Below are 20,020 nucleotides of genomic sequence, written 5' to 3'. Positions count from 1 at the left end.
TATTTTTTGTTTTTAGTGGAGAGTCTCTGCATAAAAAATAAAAAAAATTATACATAGAATTAGGACAGTGTACTCTCCTGATACAATCCCCGCCACTGCCTTTCTTATGAACCAGGTGAAGGGACCGGGCACCATTAGAAAGGCAGTGGCACCGACATGGCCTAACAATCGAGATGAGTAAAGAAAAAAAGAGACCGCACAGATGGCGCCTCGTGTATTACCCCCAGTAAGAGAGAGAGAAACTAGATGTCGGGGCTGCTGACGCTTCTAGTGGCTCGCCGCTCACCTCAAGAGATGAATAAATGCACCTGTCACCCTATTGTATAGGGTACCATAAGATGAGATCTGCTGCTGAAGCCGGGAGCTCACAGAAAGCCGGAATATTCCAATCCTGGGGATGTTTCAGAGAAAACGGGAAGAAGAAAACCTATCGCCCTGGCACTGCGGATGCTTGTCCAAGAATTTCAATGGAGACAGGAGTATGCAAACATTGATCCCTTGGCAGGGACCACTTTATTAGATAAAAATAATAAAATGTGGGGTACAGATTACACGTTTCGAGGGAAACACCCTCTTCATCATTGGCCTAACATTGTTAATTCTTTCTGTGGAGGCCGGAATCTGAATTTTTGCGGCAGATGTTTCCGCCATGGAAACTCCTTTGTGTGCACGTTGAGGCAGAATCCCACTGAAAAGAATGGGACTCTTTCTGTTCGGAAAGTCTGCTGTGTGAACAAGGCCTTAAAGTCCGGTAGGTTAAAACCTCTGCATGCCGCTACATAAGTTCAAGGATATCTGGAGGTACAACATGGACCAACAGAGATCTATGGATGTTGTTTTATATCTCTGTACAATTCTATGGAGCCCAAATCTGCCAGAGCCCATGAGGAGGACATGTCTATTTTAGTAAAAGCTTTTTCTGAAGTAGCATTTTCTAGAACTCTGTATTTTGTCATTTTCATTTTATGGCAAAGTTATTTTTTTTAACAATATCAGGAATGGTGACAGGTTTAGGTACAAACAGATCTGCTCAGAAAATTGCAGCTATGATAAAGAAAATATATTACAAACTTTCCTGATTTACAGATTTATATGCTTCTGTATGATAAAAATAAAGCAGGTCTGTCATCAAAGTATTCTGCCCTATATAAGGAGATTATAGAAAAGGGACAGGTCCGCTCTCCTCTTAGCCAAGATTGCACAAAAGACTTGATGGCATTTGGGTTGTAAGAGACACATTAATGTTTATTTTCTAAATCAGTATTTTTCCAACCAGTGTGTCTCCAGCTGTTGCAAAACTACAACTCCCAGTATGCCCTGACAGTCTTTTGCTGTCCGTGCATGCTAAGAATTGTAGTTTTGCAATAACTGAAGACACACTGGTTTGGAAACCCAGGTCCAAATAGTATAGCAAAATACCTCCAGCAATGTAAAATTTTAGTAAAATTTTAGTAAATTATCTCTTTATTAGAAACTATTATAATCAAATCCAAAATCCATCAGAAGTGTAAAAAGGTCTGACTGGTTTCAGTTAAAGCCTTAATCATATACCATAGGTAAGGCATTTTGGCATAAGTCTTAATCATACACCACTGGTAACGCTTTTCGGCAAAAGCTTTAATCATAGACCATTGGTCATGCATTTCGCCAAAAACCTTAATCACAAACCATTTGTCATGAGTTTCGCCAAAAGCCTTAATCATAGATGGTTGGTAATGAGTTTCAGAAAAAGCCTTAATCATAGACCATTGGTCACGCATTTCGGCAAAAGCCTTAATAATGGACTACTGGTAACACGTTTCAGCAAAAGCCTTATTTATATCCCATTGTTTAAGTGTTTTGGCAACAGCCTTAATTATAGATCATTAGTCACTCATTTCAGCAAAAGTCTTAATCATAGACCATTGGTCACATATTTTGGAAAAAGCCTTAATCATTTCCTATTGGTCATGCCTTTTGTCAAAAAGCTTTAATCATACACTAAATGTCAAGCATTTCCAAAAAAAAGCCTTAAACATAGACCAATGGTCACGCATTTCAGCATAAGCCTTAATCATACCCCTTTGGTCGTACATTTTGCCAAAATCTTTAATCATAGATCATTAGTCACGCATTTGGCCACAATCTTTAATCATAGACCATCGGTCCTTGATTAAAGAAATCTTCCAGGATTTTTTTTTATTTGACTATGCTACAGGGGCTGTAAAGTTAGTGTAGTTCATAATATAGTGGCTGTACCTGTGTGTGACAGTTTTCTCACAATTCTTCTTTGATTTTCACCCCAATATTTAAAAAATGACTGTTGTTCCCAGGTTGCAATGCTGCCGAAACCTGACTCACTAGTCAGCTGATGACAGGGAGACTGTCTGCTTCAATGAGTGGAGTGATCGCTTGGTGGGAGAGAGATCAATCTGCAACTAATGCAACAGCTGTAGGCATCCTGATTGAAAACCACTGGTCTTTTGAATGGATGCAGCTCATTTATGTTTCAATGGGTGGGGTGGTTGATGTGTGTGTGTGAGGGAGGAAAAGGGAATTATGGGATTTGAAGGCAAAAGAAGAAAACTCAAACAGGAAATACCAGTTCACAAAAAGCTAGCCACAGTGTTATGGTAATCTCACAACATAGCCATTTAGCCCCAAGACAAGCGCAGATCCTTCCTAAGCATGTCCATTAATGTCTGCCAGGTACATACTAAAATCACCTAATGGTGGATAACCCCTTTAAAGCTTTTGTTGAAACGTGTCAGACCTTTTTATACTTGATCTGATGGATGCTGGATGTGTGAATTTTATAAGTTTCTAATAAACAGAGATTTTACTAAAGCCCAAAGTTGCTGGCGATATCTTGGTATACCATTTGGACGTTCCTTCTCCCCGTTTACTCCCAGATATCTGTGCACCTTGGAGCGCGAGACAAGGTGAGAGCTAGGATACACTATTATTGTTTATAGTCTGGTGTACTCCTTTTACCATTTTTGGCCTGTTCTGCCCCTTTTAGCAAAGATTTATGGCTGGTTTCATTATATTTGCATACTGAGCAGACGTAAAGATAAGGGAGCACGGTCCTCATGAATACACTGGACTCCTAAAACATGTGTCTGCTGTATTTTCCCACCACTCTTATTAGTCAAACACCGCTATATTTTTCTGCAACATCTTGGGTAATAGGAGAGCTGACCTGTCCCTGTACTATTTTGCTCTTACATACTGTAAGTCTCATGACAGATTCACTATAAACGAATAAAGAAAAAAGTCATCTATATAGAGGAAAGTTCACAGTCATATAAAAAATAAAAGTTTATAAACGACATGTTTAGAACCTATAATACTCCATTAAAGAAAATCTCAGCCTATGTGACAGGCACTTAGTATTCACTTATCCAGTATAGGAACTTTAATATTCCGACAGACACTATTGGACCAATCTGAGCTCAGGTCATTTATATTCATGTGTTTGGTTAACATATAATACCGATTTGCAGGAAATGTGTGGTTAGTAGATAAAGCCTTTTTTTTTTTTAGATATGCAAATGATTTCCCATTTGGTTCCCAAGCAGATATCAAGCTGCAATGTTTACTGCACTTAGCCTTTCCTCCTGCAAAACTGAGGTGCCAAGAACCGATCTCTCAAACCAATTGTTTCTAGAATGGAACATACTAATCATTGGCGTCATGGGGCCGATGACTAATTGACTCAAGATTTTTAACTTAGCTGTTTAAGGAATCATAATAATTACGTTAATAGCCCCTTCATAATTGTATTGTTGTTCCCACTACTGTTATAATTTATAGTTTTCTGGCTGGAATCAAGGAATCTGCTGATAATTCTATGTTAGGGAATGGGTGTCCTGTGGCGCAGCGAGGAAACATTAAGCACTTTCCAATTTATAATAAACCATCTCGCCTAATCCGAGACAAAGCGCAAATTAGGTGTACTGCTTAAGAGGTCAGAGATGAGCACAAATAAGACACAGGGAATCTGTCAGACTTGTCATATGTCCTGTAATTTTATTTATTTATATTCATCTATTTATATATGCAAAGTCCAGGAATCACAGCACCAATAGGTCAAGGATCTTCATAAGCTGGTTTCTTTATTCACCCCAAAAGTTACAACGTTTCGGCAACAATAGCCTTTATCAAGCATCTATTTATATATATATATATATATATATATATATATATATATATATATATATATATATATATTTATTTATTTATTGTGATCCGCAGGAGAAATTAATATTTATTTATTTACATTTATTTATCTATTTATTTATTTATTTTTTTATGATCCACAGGATTTAATATACATATATTTATATTTATTTATTTATATTTTGTGATCTGCAGGAGGAATTTTATATTTATTTATTATTTATTTTTAAAAAAATGTGATCAGCAGAAGGAATTTAATATTTATTTATTTACACATTTATTTAATTATTTACACATTTATTTAATTTTGGAATCTGCAGGAGGAACTCAATATGTATATATTTACTTATTTAATTATTTAATATTTATTTATTTATATATTTATTTATTTATTTAATATTTATTTATTTAATTAGTTTATTTATTGTTTTTTTATTTTTTTTTATCTGCAGGAGGAATTTAATCCCAGCCAATTGGAAAGCCGTACTGGGAATGCACAATAGCGCCAACCTGACCTATCCGCAAACAGAAAGCCGATTAATCGATCAGATTGTCATCAATCCACATTACAACCGCCGCACTAAAGATAGTGATATCATCATGATGCACTTAGAGCTACAAGTTAATTATACAGGTCGGTCAATGAGTAGAATAAAGAAGAATGATCTTTAAAGTTTACTCCATCATATAGACCTGTGTTTTCCAACCAAGGTGGTTCCAGCTGCTGCAAAACTAGAACTCCCAGCATAATGGGAGTTGTAGTTTTGCAATAGCTGAAGCCACCCTGGTTGGGAAACACTGACATAGACATATGACTATATAGGACACATCAGGACAGCAAGTGATGCGTTTCAGGTGAAGTACCCCCTTAGTTGTAAAGATGGTAAGTAGTCAGACCTATAGGATTGTATGAGGTCGACTGTAGTCTACTAGCTGATTTTTGATAAGAAACTTGGATAAAATCTATATAGTAAGTAACATGAACCCTGTGGGATCCTTTATGAAACCATTTGCTCTATGCAAATTTGAGTGGTTTCATACTATGACTGTATGTCAGCAACCAGTGTGGGATGTTAACACATACAAGCTCACACAGCCACATGCCCTATTAAAGGGGTGCTCCACCCCTAGACATTTTATCCCCTATCCTCCCCACCGGACGGTCCCTGCAGCACAGATGGGTGTCCGGACATGCTGGGAGTTGTAGTTTTGCAACATCTGGAGGTTCGCAGGTTGAAGACCACTGAATTGAAGGGATTGACAGGCGGTGATGATGAAGAGGGGGATGATGGCGGGGGTCTGGATGATGACGGGGGGATGATGACAGGGTGATGATGACAGGGTGAAGATGACGGGGGTGAAAATGACAGGGTGATAATGACAGGGTGATGATGAGGGGGTGTTAATGACGGGGGTCTGGATGATGACAGGGGGGATGATGACATGGGGGGATGATGTAATTCCCACCCTAGGCTTTTAGTCGAGTCAATAACTTTTCCTGGGTTTTTGGGTTGAAATTAGGGGCCTCCGTTTATATTCGGGTCGGCTTATACTCAAGTATATACGGTAAATCACTGCAAAAATGGCAAAAAATTACTGCACTTACTGTCATCTGTGACATACCTGAAGAGTGCAGGCCCTTTGGTGACATCACACACAGTAACATGATTAAGGCCCTGCAAGATCCTAAAACAAGAGAGGAGTAGTGAAAGTTAGTGGATGCAGTGTGCATGCTGTGTATATAGTGTATGCAGTGAGCAAGTCATGTGCAAAGTGCAGGGCTCGACAAATCCCAGGGAGACCAGGGGGGACATAAGATGTGTGTGATTTAGTTCATTAGTTTATTTATTTATTTATTTAATTTTTGCGTGACTTTATTACATGTATTATTTATTTATGACATTTATTACATGGTCGCAGGGCATGTGATACATTTTGTGGAGGATACACATTTTCTGAAATGTCACTCTCCACATACACCAAAAAACTGGGCTGGAGTAGAATTTTGGGTCATTGGGGGTTTTGTGACTTTTTTGCAAAAGTCACAGTTGATAAATTCATTACCACTGCACAAGACTAACCCTTAACATCTGGCCTGTACGCTCTTTTTAAAAAAAGGTGTAAATGGAAAAGGCACACAAAATAGCCTGAGGTGCAGCGCTGCGCCTAAATAGAGACAGATTCACACACAAAAACAGCTCTAAAGACAATGATAAATGCCCCTACTGGTCGCGACGGATAATTTGCTGCTGGCACCTAGGATTTTGTCAGCGCTCTTCAGGCAGCTATGACCTGCATCCCGCCAAGTAAATCCAGAGCCTAAAGCCTAAGTGTGTTAAATAGCGTAGGCATAGGAGGAGGAGGTAATGACATGTGGCGGGCTATGGTGTTATGGCTGCATGGAGCTCCTCGCTATCGGCAACATGAGGTTTTGCCAAGAGTGGCAAAAATACTTGAAGCAGCCCTGATAATATTATAGAGTAAATCCAGTTACACGTTTGGTTCCTTCTATCAAAGCTCTTTTGCCCATTGGCATGCCCCGACAGGCTAAATATATTACTACCAGATAAAAAGAAGCCCAAAAACATTAACATAGTTCATAAGGTCGAAAAAAGACCATAATCCATCAAGTTCAAACTTTATCCCTAATCAGTCCCTACTGAGTTGATCCAGAGGAAGGCAAAAAAATCCTCATACTAGAGGTAATAATTCCTTCCCGACTCCAAATATGGCATCAGAATAAATCCCTGGATCAACCTTCTGTCCATAAAGATCTAGAATCCATAACGTGTAATGTTATTATTCTTGAAAAATGCATCCAGACCCCTTTTAAATTATTTTACAGAGTTCACCATGACCACCTCCTCTGGCAGAGAATTCCACAGTCTCACTGTGACAATCCCTGTCTGTGCTGGTGTAGAAACCTTCTTTCCTACAGATATAAAGGATGCCCCCTTGTTATTGATACAGTCCTGGGTATAAATAGATCATGGGGGAGATCTCTGTAAGGTCCCCTAATATATTTATACATAGTTATTAGGTCGCCCCTAAGCCTCCTTTACTAAACTAAATAACCCTAATTCGAATAATCTTTCTGGGTACTGTAGTCCTCCCATTCCCCGTATAACTCTGGTTGCCCGTCTTTGAACCCTCTCAGGCTCCACTATATCTTTCTTGTACACTGGTGCCCAGTACTGTACACAGTATTCTATGTGTGGTCTAACTAGGGATTTGTACAGCGGTAGAATTATTTCCTTGTCATGGGCATCTATGCCCCTATTGATGCACCCCATGATTTTATTTGCCTTGGCAGCAGCTGCCCGACACTGGTCACTACAGGCATTAGTCAACATGCAATTCAATGGTGTATATTTTTTCTTCCTATGAAGCCTATCCCTAGTAACTATTCTAACCCTTCCCTCCGCTCCACTCCCAGGTACATTAATAAGTCCCCCCTCTCTATCTACACTATCTTCCCGCTCTATGTTGTAGGTTCCCTCCCCCCAGTCCCTAGTTTAAACACTCCTCCACCCTTCTAGCCATCTTCTCCCCAAGCACAGCTGCACCCTCCCCATTGAGGTGCAGCCCGTCCCTACGGTAGAGCCGGTATCCAGAGAGGTCGGCCCAGTTCTCCTTGAGCCAAAACTCCTCCTTCCTACACCAGCTTCTGAGCCACTTGTTTACCTCCCTGATCTCCCGCTGCCTCTCTGGTGTGGCTCAGGAGGTCTGAAACTATTACCTTGGAGAAAGACAACTAAAAATAGAGATAAATCCTACATCATAGAGAATTATAATCTGTGAACAATACATTTGTTATACTATGATAAATTGAAAGCTTCATAGATTGAAATAGAAAAAAGTACTGTATATGTGCCTGATGATAGGGTGAACATACAGCTGGAACGCATATTTCGGTCTTGGAGCACTGAATCTGAATAGCTCAAACAGCCGAGCCACAAAAATCTATATTTCTAGAAATTGTTTTGCGGAGGTTGGTTTATGACGGCCACACAGTGTGAGAATAGGATTAGTTTTCATGGCCGATACACACAAACACTTATGGTGTCAGAAGGTCATAACATTCTCGCTCTAGACTGTGCTTTGTTGACTTGCTTCACCTGTGTATCTCAGTGCACTGAGCACCTCTTCAGCATGGTTGCCTAGTGTCTGTATTCTTCTCAGCAGTTCTTGCAGATTTGGCTTAGTTGCTGGAAAGCTTACAATTTCTTTTTCTACAGACCACTGTATAATAAAGTCTACGCAATAGAAAGATGCATACGGGCATAGCCCAAATTATAATCTATCTATCTATCTATCTATCTACGTATACATAAATACCATAGTTGTCCTTATCTATTGTTAAGAATTAATTTATATTCTCTTACCAGTATTGTTATCAAATTGTATCTGATTCCTAGAATAAAAAATCTGCTCAGTGATGCGGTATAATTTCCCTTTTCATAAAAATGAACAACAAATCCGGAATTTAAAAGAAAAGTCCTATAATTTTGTTCTTTACTGTCCGGCAGTAACACAATATAGTTAAAGGGGTTATCTGGCGGGAGTGGAGAAGGGGGAATTCCTAACTATGCCCATTGTGTGGGATAAAAAGAAAATAAGTGTGTACTTACTGCTCTCGCTTCTGTGATACCTCCAGTGTCCTGCTCTAGTCCCCCAATGCGATCGCCTTCCTGAGCTGCAGCAAGACTGTTGGGCCCAACAGTCTTTCTGCAGCTCAGGAAGACGATCTCACCCGGGGACTAGATCAGGACACCAAAGGTATCACAGGAGCGCTAGAGGTAAGTACACACTTATTTTCTTTATATCCCACACAATGGGCATAGTTAGAACCCACTCTCCTCGCCAGATAACCCCTTGAATCACAGTGATGTTTCTCTTATTGAGCAGCTTCGTTTTATGGCTACAAGTCATATTGTGACTGTCCACTTCTCACAGCTATGGCTGTATGGACTGTAAGTCCTTTTCCCTATGCACCTGAATAACACTCTCGTTGTGAGAGATGCATATGAAAAGTGACTTCTGAACTAGATAGCAGTACTATGAGATGCAGACAGTCATGTGGTCAGGAAGTGGGACCGAAGCAGGGAAGGAAAGTTAACTAATAGGAGGAGCACTAACATTACAGGCGTTATGCAGGATTACAAAAATAGAGATGAAGAAAAGTTTTAATATGAGTAGAAAAGCAGATGTGTACTGTACAATTTGATTAGGTAGAGGTCAGAGCGCTATCGGATTCTGTTAAAACCCTCAGAGATAAATCCAAGAGGTAGGGCTATCATGACAAACATTTAGGCATTTAATAGATAGACACAACAAGTAAAGTTTTACTCACAATTCAGACTTTATGTTAATTTTCTCATGACTAAGGGGCAGTCCTCCGAAATGTTGCATGCAAACTGAACAGTAGGTGAGTCTGTTTACACCTCATCTGTGGCATTGTCATTTCTGAATTGATATATTTAAAGAGTACCTATCATGAACTATTTGTACCTAATTCCCCCCCCCCCCGATCTGTCCCTGACTCTTCCTGACACTAATCCAGCTTTTATTTTTTGTCAACCCTTATTTCAGCCCTGTCTTGTTGCTCACAGCTCTGTGCCTGTGTGAGGGAGGAATGGGGAGTGCCTGGCTTCACTTCTGCCCTTCTTCCTCTATGCTGCACTCTTCTGTGCAGCACTGTGCTACACTGACATACAGCCGGCAATGGGGTGGAGCCTGCTGACACGGCCGGCCATGTCAGGAGCATGCCATGCTGCGGGGACAGTGCTTGCTCCCGCCTGCGTGATTGACAGGCAGGGATCTGCATTGTGCTTCTCAGTGTCCCGGCTGTACTGACAGAGTTCAGACTCATGCCAGGCCGGCACAAGACTTGCGGCCGGGACATGTAGGGAGACCCTAGAGGCCATTTTTTAGAAAGCAAAAAAATTGTATAAATAAACTTTAAAAAAAAATAGGAATGTAATTGATAAGTTGTTCATTAGAGGATAATAAACAACATATAAAAAAATGTCGGTGACAAGTACTCTATAACCTACAAAACTAAATAAAAAAGGAGAATTAAGACATCTGAATTTTAAGTAAAACTTTACTTAGAAAAGTTCAAGTAGGAGTGACTCCAACAAGGAGGAGGATATCCAGCACTTAATGGAAAAGAAAAACGGAACAGAAAAGTAAAAAAAAAATCCATCTTTATTGTTGCTCCATATTAAAACATGTCCGACGGAATCAGACACATAAAAACTGACGCGTTTAGTTTCCTTTTTCAAAGTTGAAAGAGGAAAAGAAACATTGTTTTTTTTATGTGTCTGAGTCCACCGGACATGTTTCAATATATAGCAACAATAAAGATGGATTTTTAAAATTTTTCTATTCCATTGAGTGTTGGATATCCTCTTCCTTGGTGGAGTCACTCCTACTTGGACTTTTCTATGCTATTTGTCCGCGCTGCAGCAGCGTATGCTATCTCGTGCACCTAAAACAGACAAGTCTGTGCTAACCACTACAGAGATGGTGAGCTGTATCTTTTCTTATATTATATATATATATATATATATATATATATATATATATATATATATATATATTTAAAACTTTACTTGTTGTGTTTGTCTGTTAAATGCCTACAAGTTTGCCATAATACTAAGTTGTTATGTCACAGACAATGAGCACAGATTTTAGATTCCTGAATTCCATTTATTTGGGTGACACCCTTTGTGTCTAACTTTTATATACAATGTTTACAGATTATATACAACCAATATGCCTGCCTGAGAGCCAGGACATATTTCCACCAGAACTGAACTGTTCCATTGCTGGCTGGGGACGGACCGAAAGCCAAGGTAATTTCTAAATGTGTATGAAATCAATAAATTTTTTCAATATAAAAAAATTAGATTATGGCAATTCTCTGCCAGCATTAAAGAAAATCTGTCATCAGTGTCACCTGCACTACCTTTCTGTACCAAAAGGTTAATGCAGAGAATTGCCAACAAATTGCCAACTATACTTACCTGGACTTGTTTCATGCTCCCATTCTGTCGCTATCTTTTTCCGGTGTTTTCATTCCAGTGCTGACTTGGAACATGGGCGGAGCTTCCTGACGTCACTGCTGCAACTTCACTGCTGGGTCCAACTGCTAGCAAACAGCAGCGGTGATATCAGGAAGCTCCAGCCATGCTCTAAGTCGGTCCTGAAACAAAAACAACGGAGGAAGATAGCAGGAGGGCCGGAGCATGGAACAGGACCAGGTAAGTATGGTTGTCATCAGATTAAGTTTTGTTGTCAACAGATTAGAAAAATTGATTGTGAGGATATAAATTAAATGATTGACAGCTCAAGCACGGCCCATGTCATCGCTCTGCTCCATTTGCTTAGAAAGCAAAGCAGTGATAAAGGCTGTCAATCATGCTAAAAGGCATGATTAAAGCAGAGAAGACCGGGACTAGGTAAGTATAGCTCCCCGCTCAGGTATTACTTACAGGGCCGGTGGGGGAGACTTTTTAATCATATATCCTTACCCCTCTGTCCCTCAGGGATGGTAAGAATGAAGATTTTGAGGGGTACTTTGGTGGATTTTTTTTTTTTTTAAATCAACTGGTGCCAGAAAGTTAAACAAATTTGTAAATGACATCTATTAAAAAAAATCTTAATCCTTTCAGTACTTATTAGCTGCTGAATACTACAGAGGAAATTATTTTCTTTTTGGAACACAGCGCTCTCTGCTGACATCACGAGCACAGTGCTCTCTGCTGACATCTCTGTCCATTTTAAGAACAGTCCAGATTAGGAGAAAATCCCCTTTGCAAACATATGCTGCTCTGGACAGTTCCTAAAATGGTTAGAGATGTCAGCAGAGAGCACTGTGTTCCAAAAAGAGAAGAATTTCCTCTGTAGTATTGAGCAGCTAATAAGTACTGGAAGGATTAAGATTTTTTTAATAGAAGAAATTTACAAATCTGTTTAACTTTCTGGCACCAGTTGATTTAAATAAACAAGTTTTTCATGGGAGTACCCCTTTAACCATGTATACAACGCGTTGCGAAAGACTGTCCGGGCTGGAAGTTGTAGTTTTGCAACAGCTGAAGGCGCCCTGATTGGAAAATACTGTACTGTAATAAAAAGAAAGGGGTTTATCAGTTTATACAGAAAAAAAAAATAATAAAAAATATATATATATATATATATATATATATATATATATATATATATATATTTCTTTATTTTTTTAAATCTTACTTGTCAAATTGATATTTATTGCACTTCTGTCTTAACACGTTTGAACTCTTGTCACACACGGCTCTACACCTCTAATGATATTGTACTGCCTGGAGCTATATTTATAAATTATCACTTTTTTTTTTTTTTTTTGGTATCCTACCTTTGTTTAATAGAAAACTTTCTATATCTGCATAAATAACTGTCAAAATAATTTCCGCTTTTGTTTTCTGAATAATATTAAACTTGTTTCAGCAGAAAATTGTCCTTTTGGGCTGCTCTACCGGTGAGGCAAAAAGTCATGTGACCTCACCAACACGTATCTTGTATTTTAATATTTCCCTTGGCTGTCACGTCCCTTCCCATAGACTTGCATTGAGGGGGTGGGGCGCGACATCACACGGGGCGGAGTCACGATCTTCTGTCCCCGTGGTCGGGAGCCAGACCCTCCAGCACTTCCGGAGCAGTAACAGGTGGGTGCTGCATGCTATATTGCAGGGGTCCCCTCCCCAGCGGTGGGACCCCCGCGATCAGACATCCTATACCCTATCCTTTGGATAGGGGATAAGATGTCTAGGGGTGTTGTACCCCTTTAAGGAGTAAGTTGTCCTGCATGATTGTTCTCCTTTTAGGCAGCACTACATGTCTTGCTTGGCTAAGCAGGTGATATTTAGTTGAGAATTTACATTTGCTCTAATTCTATCATTGGTTATTGTATTTTCTTGCGTAAATCTTGTAGAAAAGAGGGAATTTAATAGATTGGCCTTTTGCTTATCCTCACCAGTGTACCGACAGATAGTGCAGATGACACTGATGACAATGGTACTCACCTTGTCCCATTCTGTGGCAGGATCTTCAGTAACATTCTCCGTTAGCTCCAGTCCCAGCAGCCGGCTTGGGGCATGGGTGGAGCTTAGTGACATCACCGCTGCTGCTCCCTGCTGGGTCCCGCTGTGAGAGAACAGCAGCGGTGATGTCAGTAAGCTCTGCCAGTGCCCCAAAGGGTGCCCGGAGCGGAGTTAATGGAAGAGATTATCGAAGATCCCCACCACGAAACGGGACAAGGTGAGTACCGTTGTCATCAATGTCACCTGGTACCAACAGGTTAGTGCAGTTGACACGGTTGACAGATTTCCTTTAAGAAAAATGGTAGGGCATATTCCAACACATGCTGTGTAGGGGATAATCTGTTGCCTCAAGGCAGTACCATATGTTGATACATGATGCTCCTTAGTGTGAACTTACAGTGCTACCATATAGAGTCTATATTCTTGGGCAGTGGTCTTCAAACTGTGGCCCTCCAGATGTAGCAAAACTACAATTCCCAGCATGCCTGGACAGCCGTTGGCTGTCCAGGCATGCTGGGAGTTGTAGTTTTGCCACAGTTTGGAGAATACTGCTCTAGATTCTTACTTACGAGGACCGGATCTGGCTGGGAGATGGGAAAACCGGCGCTCCCATATCCCAGTTGGACCCAGCCTGCATCTCATTAATTTGAATGAGCCGACCGGAGTCAGACTGTAACTCTGGCTGGCTCATCTTTGCCCTGTATCTGGTTTTGTGAACGTACTTAAAGGGGTACTCCAAAAGGTTAGGGGATAAGATATCTAATCGCGGGTGTCCACCGCTGGGTATCCCCGCGATCCCCCATGCAGCAGTCTGGTACCTCAGCAGCCAGGAGCTTAGTTTTCTCCGAGGCTGATGACTGGCGGTGCAGGGGACAGGGCATTGTGACGTCACGGCCCCACCCCCTTGTGATGTCACGTCCGCCCCCCTCAATGCAAGTCTATGGAAGGGGCGTCATGCCCCCTCCCATAGACTTGTATTGAGGGGGCGGGGCATGGCATCACGAGGGGGCGGGTGGTGACGTCATGATGCCCCGTCCCCTGTACCGCCAGTCATCAGCCTCGGAGAAAACTAAGCTCCGGGATGCTGAGGTATTGGCTTCTGCATGGGGGATCACGGGGGTCCCCAGCAGCGGGCCCCCGAGATCAGACATCTTATTCCCTATCCTCCACTATCAGCGGAGTACCCCTTTAAAACCATAGTATACTGCGGTTTTAAGTCTGGTCACAAAGCCGGATACAGGGCAAAAATGAGCCGACCGGAGTAACTATCTGACTCTGGTCGGCTCATTCAAATGAATGACGTGGGGCCGTGGCCGACTGGGATACGGGAGTGCCCAGTTTTCCCATCTCCCAGCCGGATCCGTTCCTGGTACAGCAAGTAAGAAGCCACACTGCTACTCCTATTATAACTCCCTTTTCATGTTATCCCTCTTTTACTGATTTTTCACTTCAAAGGAGGTTGCTGAAAGGCAGTGGAATCTGAGTGGAATCTGATAAAAAATTAATGCAGGCCAAGTTTACACTTCGGAATTTCCGGCCTGGCTGAGATTCCGAGTGCTTCCAGCGCCGAGTAAATTGGTGGGAGCTAAAACTGAGCAGAGATTGCCTTTCCCCATAGACGGCAATGTCTGCAGAGTGGATTCTGCCAGAGCACTAAGCAGTTTTACTGAAATTTTCTTTTGGAAACTCCGGGTTTACGAAAACCCATTCACCTGGATGTTACCACCACCCTTTATGCAGCGGAATTCCCAACTGAATTTCCTTTAGCGGAACCAGGCCTAAGACATGCAGTATGTGAGATTTTAAAGGAATATCTACAAATGCATTTTTTTTCGTTTAAGACTTATATAAATCCATTTGAAACAGTGCATAAATCCAGGAGAGGTGAGAAGGCCGGCCTGCAATGCAGCAAGAATGTCTATTGTCCGAATTCTATTTCCTTGCATTATGTCTATAAACATTTCTAGTCAACAAAACAAAAAAAAAGTAAAGAAAAAAAAAAAGCCCTCCCACTAACAATCTCATCAACATGGCAATGGAGTTTATTATGCTGTATTTCTAAATCAGAATTTATGTGAGGAATGATATTTTAATAACCCTATAAAGCGGCACTGTTTATTACATCCATGATAATAAAATGCCGGTAATTACTGACCCGCTTCACAATCAGGCCACCAATTTAAAAGCACAACCGCTGGGAAATGCTGATTCGATGGATACGTTGTGTAGAGATGGACAGCTTGAAATTAAATTATCCGCATTGCCTGCAATGATACATGTGACCAGGCTTCCCACCTTGAATTTTTATGGCTGAGAAATTAATTCTTAACTGTTTTATTTCTCCTATTTCTCATCAGGTCCCGTTCCAAATATATTACAGGAGGCTAAAGTTCCCCTCATATCCAATGGCAAATGTCAACAGCAAATGCCAGAATATAATATCAGCAATGCCATGATCTGTGCAGGGTATGATGAAGGAGGAATCGATACATGCCAGGTATAAGCAATCATAAGGGGTAACCTATTCCATAGATCTCAAATGAAACTCATGTTTACAATATGTCAGGTTACAATATGTTCAACATACAGTAAAATTGTCTTTTCTGGACCATTATAATAGAGCCCTGAATTGGGATTGGGATTCTGCGGGTCCTACGGGATACAATTAAAAATAAACATGCGGGTGGTAATGAGGTTGTTGTGGGTGGAAGTGGGCAGTCACAGAACATGCATGCAGCGGGTCTCACAAAATCCCGTGCAGACACGCAAACCTCTGAAATGCCACAGGGGCTCAAATAATGGCACAAGGTGCTGATGAAATGGCACAAGGTGGTAATGAAATGGCACAAGAAGTACTATTTCTAAAAGCTGTGACAATATGTTTACGGGATCAGACATAATCGGACACATAAGTGATCATCTATACTTAAAGGGGTACTCTGGCCCTAAGACATCTTATCCCCTATCCAAAGGATTGCGGGGGTCCCGCCGCTGGGGACTCCCGCTTTCTCACATGCAGCACCCACCTCTGGGAGCTTCACGCAACGCTGCAGCCTCAGAGTCTGCTGGGTCACGACTACGGGGCCGAAGTATTGTGACATCATGACTCCACCCCCTTGTGATGTAATGTCCCGCCCCGCAATACAAGTCTATCGGAGGGGGCGTGAGTCAGATTTCATCATAAATATACATACTATGTAGTGTGATGCAGCATAGGCTAGAAAGCAGCGCACAAGAGATTAATAAAATTACTGTATATAACGCAACAGTACGACATACAGAACGGGTCTCCCTGCACTATACATCATACCACATGCTACACTATTATTCCTTAACACATTATAAAATAAAGACAAACAAGAAGGTCCTGTTTACATTACACAGTTTTCGCTCAGAGTTATTCCATGCAGAATTTTGCAGAACTTAATCTTTAATCTTAGAAAAAAAATGCCATTTCCCGCAGAATTGCACCAAAAGAATAAACATGTTCATTCCTTTGTTGAAATCCAGATTGCAGCATTTCCACAGTGGAAATCCCATTGAAATCCATAGGAGCCTCCTGCAAGCTGAATCTGCCTAAAATTTCCTCTTGGAAAGTCCATGAAAATCTCTGAAGTATGAACAGGCCCTAAAGCATTGTAAACAGTAGAGCTAAAGGTGGTCATTGACCTATCAGTATATTTTAGTTTCAATGAAGAAAAATAGTAACAACAATGAATACTCCTGGAGCATTGTGGGGGTTTAGCTGTGAGAAGGGTATCAGTCAAATTTGTTTTTTTTTATTTAGTTTCCAACAACAACCAGCAGAACTGTGAATTCAGCACTGGAGTATAACAGCTCAGAATGAATTCAAACTAAGTGCTCGTTCACACGGCCGTTGTGCTCCGGCAAATGGAGGTTCGTCGCCCAATCAAAAACCTGACGGACTCCTTTTAAATCAATGAGATCTGTCGTGACACGGAGGTGTCAGTTGCGGTAAGGGTGTGATGAGGGCAGATGGAATTACCCTAGATAGGGGCAGATGGCATTAACCTCTTGTGTTCGCGATGCCAGGACTTGGTTTATCCTCTACACCACCTGTAGGAATACCGCTGGATCCTGGGCTAGGCAAATAATGACTCTGACACCAAGTTGCGGAACAACGGCAGCTTTACTGAGTCAGACAGATGTAACAGGGATTTGTGCCATTTCTGTGGTATTTGTTACACGTACATATTGTTTACATATACTAACTATTGCCTAGGGATCTGTGCAATTTCTGTGGTTTTTGTTACTATATCCCAATTGTAGACTGTATTATATACTCGTACCTATCATCAAGTTTTTGCCCTGACATTTTTTCATCTCATCGGCTGGAGTTTCTTAAGATACATATATATGCATACATATTGTTCTAAGGGTGGTGCCTATCTTCAGGAGAGGGGGTTCATGGCCCTTCTCCTGAGTTGTGCTTTGGCCCTTGTGGGCCATTTTTTTAATTGGGCAGCAAAAGAATACAAAGGATGTATACCAGTCCTCTAGGGATAGCAGAAAAAAAAAGGACAAGAGGAAGATGGGAAAGTAAAAAAGGCAAGAAAGGGGAAAGGAAGTGGTAGAAAGAGGAGGACAAAAAAGAGATTATGTGTAAAGGATATGATGAAGAAAATATAAGTGTCATAGAAAATTAATAGAATATAAATAAATAACAAAAATGTACAAAAGTTGGATGTGTCAGTCTATGCGCACAGCAACCCACCCACACATAGACCATATGGACATACGCATGGACCAGCAGGTATGCGCACAGAGCGACCATCCACAGATGAAATAAATAATAAATAATATATATAAGAATAAAAAATAAAAAAAAACTGAGAATAAACAGTAAAAATATAAATAAAATTTATTAGACAATAGTAAAGTATACCCGGGCAGGGCCCTTGCTCCAGGTATACCAAGAAATAAAAATGATTAAAAAATGGCTGATAAAATTAAGAGATAATTAATCCATCATAATAATAAAAATTAAGCTGTTATAAAAAATAAATAAGCACTAAGATCTGTTTCAGAGTTCAGTAGCAACAAAGTTAAATTGAGTTCAATTGTATCAATAGTGGCAAGAGATGTAGTTGCCGGCTCCAATTTCAACAAAGTTCGATGCAGTTCAATTAAGAGAAGTGGCTACCAACTTTACAAGAATTTATCAAAGAAAGGTGCCGCTGATTGAAAATTTCCTACAGTGCACTGTGGGATTAATAGTATGGAAAAGTTTTGATACCTTGTTTCCTTGTTTGAAACAAGGTATCAAAACTTTTCCATACTATTAATCCCACAGTGCACTGTAGGAAATTTTCAGTCAGCGGCACCTTTCTTTGATAAATTCTTGTAAAGTTGGTAGCCACTTCTCTTAATTGAACTGCATCGAACTTTGTTGAAATCGGAGCCGGCAACTACATCTCTTGCCACTATTGATACAATTGAACTCAATTGAACTCTGTTGCTACTGAACTCTGAAACAGATCTTAGATCTTAGTGCTTATTTATTTTTTATGACAGCTTAATTTTTATTTTATGATGGATTAATTATCTCTTAATTTTATCAGCCATTTTTTAATCACACTTTTTTTTCCTCACATGTTCAAAGGTCTCTTGTGCTGCTTTAAAAGTATGAAAATATGTGAGAGTTCATTTTCATGCCACTTTTGTTTGTTTGTTTCTTTCGTGCCAAAAGCAGTTTCATGCCCCAAATTTTTATACCGCCATACTAAATTTCTTTGCGCCAAAATTGTCGATTTGTGTGCCAAATTGTAAATCACAGAAAATTCTGGATGAAGCATCTCACATAATATTTTATCATTACCAGTGCCCATACAATAGAGATGTGCAAACTTTTAAGAAATTCGATTCGTCCGATTCGCTGAATTTTTCGGAAAAATTTGGTTCGATCCGCATTTATTCGCAAATCTATATTAAAAACGCTATTTCTGGCCTACAGAGAGCCTCAATAGGGGTGTAGAACACGTTGCTATGTTCTAACATGCATATGGAGTTTGCTGGGGTAGGGAAATAGGAAAATATCGTTATTCAGAATAACATGCAGATTACAGGTATCGCTTTTGAATCCCTGCCGCAGAGCGGCACAATGACAGAGCCTGGAGGTGGCATCAGTATGAGGAGACCATATAGTGGCTGAATGACAGAGCGTGGAGGTGTTGGCAGCATGAGGAGACAATATAGTGGCTGAATGACACAGCGTGCGGGTGTTGGCAGCATGAGGAGACCATATAGTGGCTGAATGACACAGCTTGGATGAGGCTGAAGCATGAGGAGACGATATGGTGGCTGAATGACACAACATGGAGGTGTTGGCAGCATGAGGAGACCATATAGTGGCTGAATGACACATCCTAGAGCTGGCTGAAGCATGAGGAGATCGTATAGTGTCTGAACGGCACAGCCTGGAGGTGGCTGAAGCATGAGGAGACCATATAGTGGCTGAATGGCACAGCCTGGAGTTGGCTGAAGCATGAGGAGATCATATAGTGTCTGAATGGCACAGCCAGGAGTTGGAAGCAGCATGAGTAGACACAAGGGCTTTGCAATCCCTAAGATTAAAAGATGAATTCAAACCAAAGATTAAACCAAAGATTTTGGGTACCTAGTGTTACCATTCCAACATTTTTATTCCTAGACCCAGGCCCAGCAGTATCAGTAAACCATATATTGCCTGAATGACACAGCCTGGAGTTGACTGAAGCATGAGGAGGCAATTGAAATTTAAGAATTTTAAATAGAAA

General features: G+C 40.6%; 1 protein-coding gene across 1 annotated transcript in view; it reads left to right on the top strand.

Annotated features, from left to right (window-relative positions):
• The window catches only part of TMPRSS15 (transmembrane serine protease 15), a 311,771-nt gene that overhangs the window by 280,000 nt on the left and 11,751 nt on the right, over window positions 1–20,020 (top strand). Inside the window, exons 16-18 of the mRNA XM_056560197.1 lie at window positions 4,614–4,795; window positions 10,926–11,021; window positions 15,602–15,741. Of these exons, the coding sequence (XP_056416172.1) occupies window positions 4,614–4,795; window positions 10,926–11,021; window positions 15,602–15,741 (418 nt within the window). The remainder of the gene's footprint in view (window positions 1–4,613; window positions 4,796–10,925; window positions 11,022–15,601; window positions 15,742–20,020) is intronic.

This window comes from Hyla sarda, chromosome 2, assembly GCF_029499605.1.
Source record: "Hyla sarda isolate aHylSar1 chromosome 2, aHylSar1.hap1, whole genome shotgun sequence".
Taxonomy (NCBI): Eukaryota; Metazoa; Chordata; class Amphibia; order Anura; family Hylidae; genus Hyla; species Hyla sarda.
Note: the sequence above shows the minus strand (reverse complement) of the source record. Positions and strands in the feature narration are given on the sequence as shown.